The sequence below is a fragment of the Dryobates pubescens genome, chromosome 25 (assembly GCF_014839835.1).
Source record: "Dryobates pubescens isolate bDryPub1 chromosome 25, bDryPub1.pri, whole genome shotgun sequence".
In the NCBI taxonomy this organism is placed as follows: Eukaryota; Metazoa; Chordata; class Aves; order Piciformes; family Picidae; genus Dryobates; species Dryobates pubescens.
Genome location: NC_071636.1, coordinates 17,254,114 through 17,263,040, shown reverse-complemented (window position 1 = coordinate 17,263,040; position 8,927 = coordinate 17,254,114). Strand labels below are relative to the sequence as shown.

The window sequence follows — 8,927 nt, the reverse complement described above, 5'->3', positions numbered from 1 at the left end:
AACCCCCCCAGAAACCACCTAAAGAGATAACCATGCCCCTGCCCCACCCGCCCCCAGAGCCACCCCCAAGTCACCACAAGGAGAGGCAAAGTTTTTTGGGGGGCAGTGAAAGCAGAGATTTAGAAAAGGGGGGGAAGGGAGAAGCCAGGGCCCTACCTCACCTTTTAATATAGAATATAAAAAATATCTATGTACACTTATTAATTACTCTTAGGTTAGGAGCAGCTGGAAAGGGGAAGAGGAGGAATTAGACCTGACTGAGGGGAACGAAGGCAGCAGCAGGAAGGGGAGGTGGAAGTGGAGGTGGGGGGGAAGGGGACTCAGGGTGGGAGCTGTGGGCCCAGGGCAGAGCGGGGTGGTTAGGGGTTCAGGGGTGGGATTTGGGGTGTCAGGGTGTGAGTTGTAGGCTCAGGGCTGGGAGTCATAGGCTCAGAGCGGGAGCTGGAGTCTGAGGGTGCGAGTTGGGGTCCCAGGGTGGGTGTTGGGGTGCTGGGGCAGGTGGGCTCAGTTGCAGTTGATGTGCAGGCGGAACGACTCAGGGTAGGGGCTGGGGTCTGGGGGGGATCCGTGGGTGTGAGCTGGGGCCCAGGGGCGGGTGCTGGGGGGCAGGGCTCAGTCACGGTTGATGCGCAGGCGGAAGGCCACGCGCCCGGCAAACTTGTCGCGGTCGTCGTCGGTGCGGAGACCCTCGGCCTGCAGCCGGCACTCGATGTGGTGCTCCACGTTGGCGCTGGCGTTGCTGAAGCGCACGGCCACCACCGGCTGCGTGTAGTTCACCTGGGGGCGAGGGGAGTGGGGTGATGAGGCGTGAGGGGGTACCCCCACTGTCACCAATGACACCCCAGAACCCCCAAGGGGTCACCCCCCCACCCTAACATCAGAACCCCAAAGGTGACGCCCAGCACCCCAAGGGTGACCCAGCCTCTCCTCCCCCCACACTGGGGGTTCCAGAGTGAATCCAAAGGACCCCAAATATTAGGGACCCCTCTAAAGACAGCCCTCACCCCCAAACCACCCAAAGGATCCCCCCAGATGTCCCCCCTCCCCAGGCCCCCCCAGCCATCCAAGCCCCCCCCCCTAGCTCCAACCCCTATGGAGTCCAATGGCTTCAGGGCTTCTCCCAACCGACTGTGAAGGGGTCTTAAATATTGGGGACCTCCAATTTTGGGGAGGGGGTGACTCACGTGGACCCTCTTGCCATAGTAGGGGAAGTACATGAGGTCAATGGAGCCATTGGGGGGGTACAGCTCAAGGGGTCCCAGCAGGGCCACATCCTCCTCTCTCTGTATTGGGGGTGGGGAGCCCAAAATTACTGGGGACTCCCCCTGAGACCTTCACCCCTTAAATATCCTCCCTCTTGGATTCCCCCCTTAAATCCTACCCCCACTTGGATCCCCCTTTAATGCCCCTCCTGGACCATCCCCCCCCACAAATGCCCTTCCCTAGTACCCCTCTGAAATCCTCCCTCCCCTTAGCCCCCCCCAAAATACCCCCTTGGAACTCCCCCCCTTAATACCCCTCCCAGCCCCTGCCTAAATACTCCCCCTGAGAACCCCCCCCTTAGATACCCCTTAAATATCCTCCCCCTTGGACCCCCCTTTAATGCCCCCCTGGGAGACACACCCCCCCCCCTTTAATCTCCCCCTGGCACCCCCATTTTGCCCTCCCAGTCCCTCACAGTCACCCCCAATCCCCTCCCAGTCCATCCCAGTGCCCTTACAGTGGTTGACTGTCCCTGCACCGTGCAGCCAGAGAGAAAGAGAAGAGTCAGTGGGGACAGGGGGGACACAGGAGGGGGACATGGAAGAGACATGGAGGGGACATGGCATGAGACACTGGGAACAATGGGGACATTGAATAAGGACACAAGACAGCATGACCACAGGGTGGGGACATGGGACAGGGACATTTGTGACAGCAGGAACAGGGGACATGGAGGGGACACTGGAGACAGCACGGACACAGGGTGGGGACATTGGGGACGATGGGGACCACTCAGCAGCATTTTGGGGTGAAAAAGGCAATTTTGGAGCTCCTAGAAGCATTTTGGGGTGAAACTACAGGATTTTGGAGGTATGCATGTCGTGTCCCCCCTTACCAGGTCCCCTTTCACCCGAGGCCGCTGGGGAGAGACCAGAGACAGTTGGGGACACTTAGGAACACTTAGAGGACATTTAGGGGACACTTGGGGTACAGTTTGGTACACTTAGGGGACACTTGGGGAATACTGGGTGGTCACTGGGGGAGAGATGACATTGTGGGAGGGGGGAGGTGATATCGGGGCAGGGGGGGACCTCAGTGTCACCTTGGCCATGCAGATGACGTTGATGCTTTTGTTCCTCCCTGGGAAAAAGTTGATGACCTGGAAGAAGATAGACCAGTAGGGACCAGTAGGGACCAGTAGGGACCAGTAGGGACCAGTCCCCTCTCAATACCCCTCCCAGTCCCCTGCATCCTCCTCCCACACCCTCCACCTTCCTCGCAGCGTCTCACCCGGTTGACTTTGACGAGGACGCAGGGCCGGCCGCTGCCGTAGCCGTAGTCCCAGTCCGCCCCAGCGTGTCCCAGTCCGGAGCAGGCGCCCAGGGCGGAGCGGTTGAACCTGCAGGCTCGCTTCGGGTAGTTGGGGACGGCGTCGTCCGGCTGCTCGTTGTACCTCCCGGGCACACAGGGGGCGTTGCGGGCAGCCTGCAGGCTGTCGTTGTAGGCTGCACACAGCCCCCCGCCCCCGGACCAGTAGCGCCAGTTAGATCCCAGTACCCGACCAGTACGGGGTCGGGAGCAGCCCGGGACCACCCCAGTATGGTTTTAGGGCGTCCCAGTATTGGATTTGTGCCATCCCAGTAGCTCCCAGGACCACCCCAGAATGGTTTAAGGGCATCCCAGTAGATTTGCGCCATCCCAGTATCTCCCAGTATGGATTAGGGCTATCCCAGTCCATCCCAGTCCCCTCCCAGTCCATCCCAGTCCACTCACGCTCCAGGAACTGGTGCAGGGCTTGGACGTATGGGAGCCAGGTGTGGCTCTGGCTGACATTGAAGGTCACATCCAGGCCCTCTGCCCGGGGACGAATCATCAGCCCTGCAGCAAGGCAACAGCCAATCAGAGGCCAGCCTGCTCCAGGCACAGCCAATCAGGAGCCACAGTCCCCGGGAAAGGGGAGGCTTGGGGCCTCAGGATAGGACCAATCAGGGGTCACAGGTCAAAGAAGTGACCGATCAGGGGTCATGCTCCCATCAGGGGCCTGGTCAATCAGGGGAGAAGCCCTTCAGGGATAGCCAATCAGGTGTCACAGACTCAGGAAATGACCAATCAGGGGTTATGGGTCCAGGGAAAGTCCAATCAGGGGTCACAGCCAATCAGGGGATATCCTCTTCATAGGGATTGGGAGCAGCCCAAGACCTCCACACTGCCCCCCAGGACCATCCCAGTATGGATTTGTGCCATCCCAGTTGCTCCCAGTATGTACTGGGAGTATCCAATAGGTCCCAGTATGGTTTAATGCCATCCCAGTCCCTCCCAATCCCATCCCAGTCCCCTCTCTACAGGAACAGCCAATCAGGGGTCACAGCCCCAGGAAAAATCCAATCAGAGGTCAAGGGTGCAACAAAGGTCCAATCAGGGGTCACCGGCCCTGGAAATGCCCAATAAGGAGCCACAGCCAGTCAGGGGACAGCCAATCAGGGGACAGGGTGTCCTTCATGGGCACAGACAATCAGGGGTCGTGGGCCAAGGAAATGCCCCAGCAGGAGTCACAGCCAATCAAGGGCCATGCCCCACATGAGGCCACGCCCCTACACAGGACATAGCCAATCAGGGGACAGACCCCAGGCCAGGCCCCCCCAGATCAGGACACACCCACCCCAGGGCACAACCAATCAGAGGCCACAGCTGGGCCCACAGCCCCCCAGGACACTGCCAAGCAGGGGACAGCTGAGGGCCAAATCTTGCACAAGGGCCTTGCACAAGGAGCTGGCCCCAGCGCCCCCCGCCCTGAGGGCCCTCGTGGCAGGGACCTCCTCGTGCAAGGGACCCTCCTCGTGCAAACCCTTGTGCAAGGACCCCCACCCACGGGAGCCCCCATGCCAAACCCTCGTGCAAGGGACCCTGCGATGACCCCTAGTGGCAAACGCTCGTGCCAGGGACCCCTCAGGGGACCTCCAGTGGAAACCCTTGTGCAAATCCTCGTGCAAGGGACCCCTTATAGACCCCTTGGAGGGCCCCTAGTGGCAAACGCTCAGGCAGGAGCCCCCTTAGAGGACCTCCTGTGCAAACCCTCGAGCAGAGGCAGCTCACCTGGGGTCAGGAGGCGATCCTGGTACTTGGGGACGTGGGGGTCAACGCTCTGCAGCATCACCCACATGGTGAGGGCGAAGAGCCCGGCCAGGAAGCCATAAAATACCAAATAAAAGAGCAGGATCAGGCCTGGAGAGGGTAAAGGAGGTGTTCAGACCCCTCCCACTTACCCCCCCGGGCTAAATCTGCCCGGGGGGGCAGCAAAAATCGCCCCCAGAATGCTTCCCCAGAAGGTGTTAAACAGCCACAAAGCCAACCCCCAGGCAGGGAATGGAGCCATGGGGAAGGGCAAATTGGGGGTGGGCAGGGGGGGAAAAGGGGTTCAGGATCCCCCCAACCCCTAAATGCACCTCTTAGACCCCAAGATACTCCCAAATGCCATCCCTGGATGCCACCCCTAGACCCTTAATTAACCTTCCCTGATCTCTAATTATCCCTCCCTGACCCCTAATTGCTCCCAGACCCTAACTGCCCCTCCCAACCCCAAATTAAGCCAAAGCCCCCCCCGGGGCCCACTCCCCAGAATCCCCCCCACCCCCCTAATTACATACATACATAAATACACCCTGGGACCCCCCCCAAAAATCCCCCCATACTCCTAAATACCCTTGAAATCATCCCCAGACCCCTAATTACCCTCCAGGACCACCCCCAAATACCCCCTAAATACTCCCTAGCCCCCCTCCCCCCCAGTCCTCTCCAGACTCCTAAATACTCCCCAGGACCTCCCCCAAGTCCCTCTCCAGACCCCTTAATCCCCCTCTAGACCCCCCTAAATTCCCCCAACCCCTAAATACCCCCCAGGACTCTGCCAAAATCCCTCCGAGACCCTAAATACCCCTCAGGACCCTCCCAAGCACACCCTAGCTCCCCCAAATCACCCCCAGACCCTTAAATCCCCCTCAGAACCTCCTAGAACCCTCTCCAGAACCCCAAATCCCCCCAGAACACCCCCAAACCCCTCCTAGCCACCCGCCCCCCATATCCTAGCCCACTCAATCCTTCCCCAATCCCTCCCCAGCCCCCCCAAATCACCTCAGACCTCTAAATACCCTCCCAGGACTCCCCAAACCCCTCCTAGCCCCCCTCCCCAATCCCTCACAGACTCCTAAATCACCCTGAGGACCCCCCCAATGACCCCCCCCAAACTCCCTTTAACCCCCCCCAGATTCCTAAATCCCTCCCTGATAAACTAAAGAGGGGGGAGGGGGTCCCTGGGGGAAGGATTAGGATGGGGGACTAGGGAGGTCCCTGGGGTGGAGTTGGGGGGGCCCCCATCTATATACACCCACGGGGGGGGGGGGAGGGGGTCATCCTTGGCTGTAGGGCAAAGAGAAAGGGGAGGGGGGAAGGGGTAGAAGGAGGGGGAGGTGAGAGGGATGGTATCCAGCTGGTCAGGCCCCCCCACCTCCCCCCCAACCCCCCCTTAACATCCGGGTGGGGGGTCCCCCCCTCCGTGGCTCCCATCCCCCAATCCCGACCATGACCTACTTTTGGCGGCTGGAAAGCGACAGATGGGGGGAAAGGGGGGGGGGGGAAGGGGGAGCCACAAATTCTTCCCTCTCCTTCCCCCCCCAGTTGTCTCCTTAGGACCCCCCAAACTGAGACAACGCACCCCCCCCCTTTCCCCCCCTCTATTGGAAGATCCTTTTTTGAGGGGGAGTCCTTAGGAGCTTGGGGGGGGAGGGGGTGAGGTCTTTTTACACTTCCCCCCCCCAAAAAAATATATTTAGAGGGGAAGTCGGGGGAAGGCCCCCTAAGGAGCCCCCCCACACACACTACCCCCCCCAGCCCTGTATCCATATAGGGGGGGCCCTAAACCCCCTAAAAATGGAGGGGGTGTGGGGGTGTCCTGCTGCACCTGTATTGGTGGGGGCCCTTTACGACCCCCCCCAGCAGCAATTATATCTATGGGGGGGAAGGGTCCTTATTTAACCCTATTTAAGGGCCCCCCCTTAATTGCACTCATATGGGGGTGCCCCCATATATATTTGGGGGGTCCCCATCTTCCTATACTCTTATGAGGGGGGAGGGGTCCTACCCCCCCCCTTAGCTGCTCCTGTATTAAGGGGGGACCTCCTCCCACCCCCCAGTCTTAAAGGGGACTCTGCTGGATAGGGGGTCCCCCAACTGCACTTTTAGGGGAGGGAGGATGGGAGGGGGTCTGTGGCATCTGGGGAGGGGAGAGAGGTCCAAGGGGGTGTAAGGTGGGGACAGACTACCCTAACCTCTCCCAACTAGGGGGATTTAGGGGGGGAGGCTCAATGAACTCCCCCCAAAAATAAGGTAAGGGAGGGTTGAGGGGGTGGGAGGAAATGATCTTGGACACCCCCTCCTCTCGACCCCCCCCCTCCATCCGCCGCCCCCAAGACTTACCCCAGCTGGTCCCAGTCCTGCCCAGGAACTGGCGAGTCCGGGGGTCCCAGAGGAACGCCCTCCACTCAGCCAACACTTGCCCGCAGCTCCTCTTCTCCTTGTCCCGAGCCATTGGGGGGGGAGGGGGGGGGGGGGGTGTGAAAAAGGTTTTTTTTGGGGTCCTCCGACCCCACCCCCCCAGCAATGAAACCTCTTCCCCCCCCTTGGGGGTTCAAATGGCTGCCACCGGCGCCGGGATTCGAACCCGCAGACTCCTCCCTCACCCCCGCAGCCGCTTCGGCACCGCTTTAAGTACCCTGAGGGGAAGGGGAGGGGAAGGCTCCGCCCCTTATGCTAATGAGCGCGCCCTAGACCCCACCTGTTGTGCAGAGAGAAAGCTCATCAGCATGCCTCTTATGCTAATGAGGTGCATGTAACCCCGCCCATCAGGATAACAGGAACGTCCCAAGCACATAACCACGTCCCTTATGCTAATAAGGGCACAGTCATCACACCCATCGTAACCCTAACCACACCCCTTTATGCTAATGAGGTCTCGATACCCCAATCCATTAGGATAACAGACACACCCCTCGCTCCTAACCACGCCCCTTATGCTAACGAGGTTCCTTTAACCCCACCTATTATGCTAACAGAAGTATCGCTATTTCCTAGCCATACCCCATATGCTAATTGGACATCGTTGACACGCCCCTATGCTAATGAGGGTGCCTTAGCCCTGCCCATTAGGCCAGTACAGGCATCCTGAGCTTATTCTACTAGAGGAGCAGGTGAACCGCTGTAACCACTCCCCTTTATGCTAATGTGATTCGGTTGGTCACGCCCCTTATGCTAATGAACCCCCCTTCAACCCTTCCTGTTAGGCTAATAGAGACCTCCTGCTCTCTAAACCATGCCCCCTTATTCTAATGAGGTCTAATAGCCACACCCCTTGTGGGGACAGCCCCAGTCTTTGGCCCTCATTTGCATATTGATGAGGTGGGCAGAGTCTGGGAGAGGTCATGTGAGGTCAGGGGTGTGGGGAGAGCTCCCAGTGCCCCCCAGTGCCCCTTCCCAGTAATCCCAGTAACACCCACAGTGTCCCTTCCCAGTGCTCCCAGTAACCCTCCCTAGTGCTCCACATAACCCTCCCAGTGCTCCCAGTAAGGTTCCAGTGCTCCCAGTAACCCTCCCTAGTGCTCCACATAACCCTCCCAGTGCTCCCAGTAAGGTTCCAGTGCTCCCAGTAACCCTCCCTAGTGCTCCACATAACCCTCCCAGTGCTCCCAGTAAGGTTCCAGTGCTCCCAGTAACCCTCCCTAGTGCTCCACATAACCCTCCCAGTGCTCCCAGTCCCTCCCAGTACTCCCAGTTCCTCCCTGGCTCATTCCTGGCAGCTCTCTCCCAGCTCCCTGGCAACAACTGGTCCCAGCCAGGCTTTACTGGGAGCACTGGGAAGGTACTGGGAGCAGTGGAGGGAGTTACTGGAAGCACTGGGGAGGGTTACTGGGAGCACTGGGAGAGGGGCTCCCCGGGGCTAATTTGAGGGGGGATGCCTTGGGTCCCCTTTTTGGGGGGTCCCCTGGGGGCTAGTTTGAGGAGGGGGGGAGGGTTGGGCTTTTGTCGGGGGGGCTGGGGTGGGGGGAACGGCACGAGGGGAGGGGGCGGGGGGGGGCGGAAGTGGGGGAGGGGATTTGGTTAATCCCCGCCCGGGGCTAATCCTGGCCCCAGGGCCACCGGGAACGGGGCCGAGGCCACCGGGAACCAAGCAGGTGAAGGTCGGGGGGGGGGGGGGTCCCGGAGGGGTCTTTCTTTTGGGGGGAGGTTTCGTGGGGAGCCGTCCTAAGGATGGGGGTTGGGGAGGTTAGGGGGAGAAGGGACCTTGAAGTTGGGGGGGGGGGTCCTGAGTGGGGAGTTTGGGGGGGGGAGGGGGATTGGGGGGGTTCCCGGGGGTCCTGGGTGTCATGGGGGGGGAGGTCCCATGGGGAGGGGGCTTCAAGTCGGGGATTCTGGAGGGGGTCATATAGGGGAGAGGGAGGACTTGGGGGGTGCCCGGGGGTCGTTGGGGGGTGGTCCCAAGGGTGTGTGTGGGGTCCCATGGGTGGGGAGGGGGCTTGGAGGGGGGAGTCCTGAGTGGGGAGTTTAGGGAGTTGGGGGAGCCCGGACGGGGGGCCTGGGGGTCTTGGGGAGGGTCCAGGGGGGCCAACCATAGGTGGGGAAGATCCTATTGAGGGATCCTTGAGGGATCCTTGGGTGTCTGGAGGGTGTCTAATGGG

The 8,927-nt window shown here is 60.2% G+C and overlaps 1 protein-coding gene across 4 annotated transcripts; it reads right to left on the bottom strand.

Moving 5' to 3' along the window:
* Positions 1-594: 594 nt before the first annotated feature.
* ATP1B2 (ATPase Na+/K+ transporting subunit beta 2) lies at positions 595-6,792 on the bottom strand. Of its 4 annotated transcripts, XM_054173025.1 has the most exons (9): positions 6,673-6,792; positions 4,297-4,425; positions 2,977-3,081; positions 2,494-2,708; positions 2,306-2,362; positions 2,099-2,122; positions 1,721-1,735; positions 1,185-1,283; positions 595-777 (listed from the first exon to the last, which is right to left on the bottom strand). In XM_054173025.1, exons 1-9 carry the CDS (start codon positions 6,782-6,784, stop codon positions 613-615), a joined length of 921 nt encoding a protein of 306 aa, XP_054029000.1. In that variant the 5' UTR covers positions 6,785-6,792; the 3' UTR covers positions 595-612. The 4 variants fall into 4 exon arrangements, with proteins under 4 accessions (XP_054029000.1, XP_054029001.1, XP_054029002.1 ...); XM_054173026.1 differs by lacking the exon at positions 2,099-2,122; XM_054173027.1 differs by lacking the exons at positions 1,721-1,735; positions 2,099-2,122.
* Positions 6,793-8,927: the final 2,135 nt, after the last annotated feature.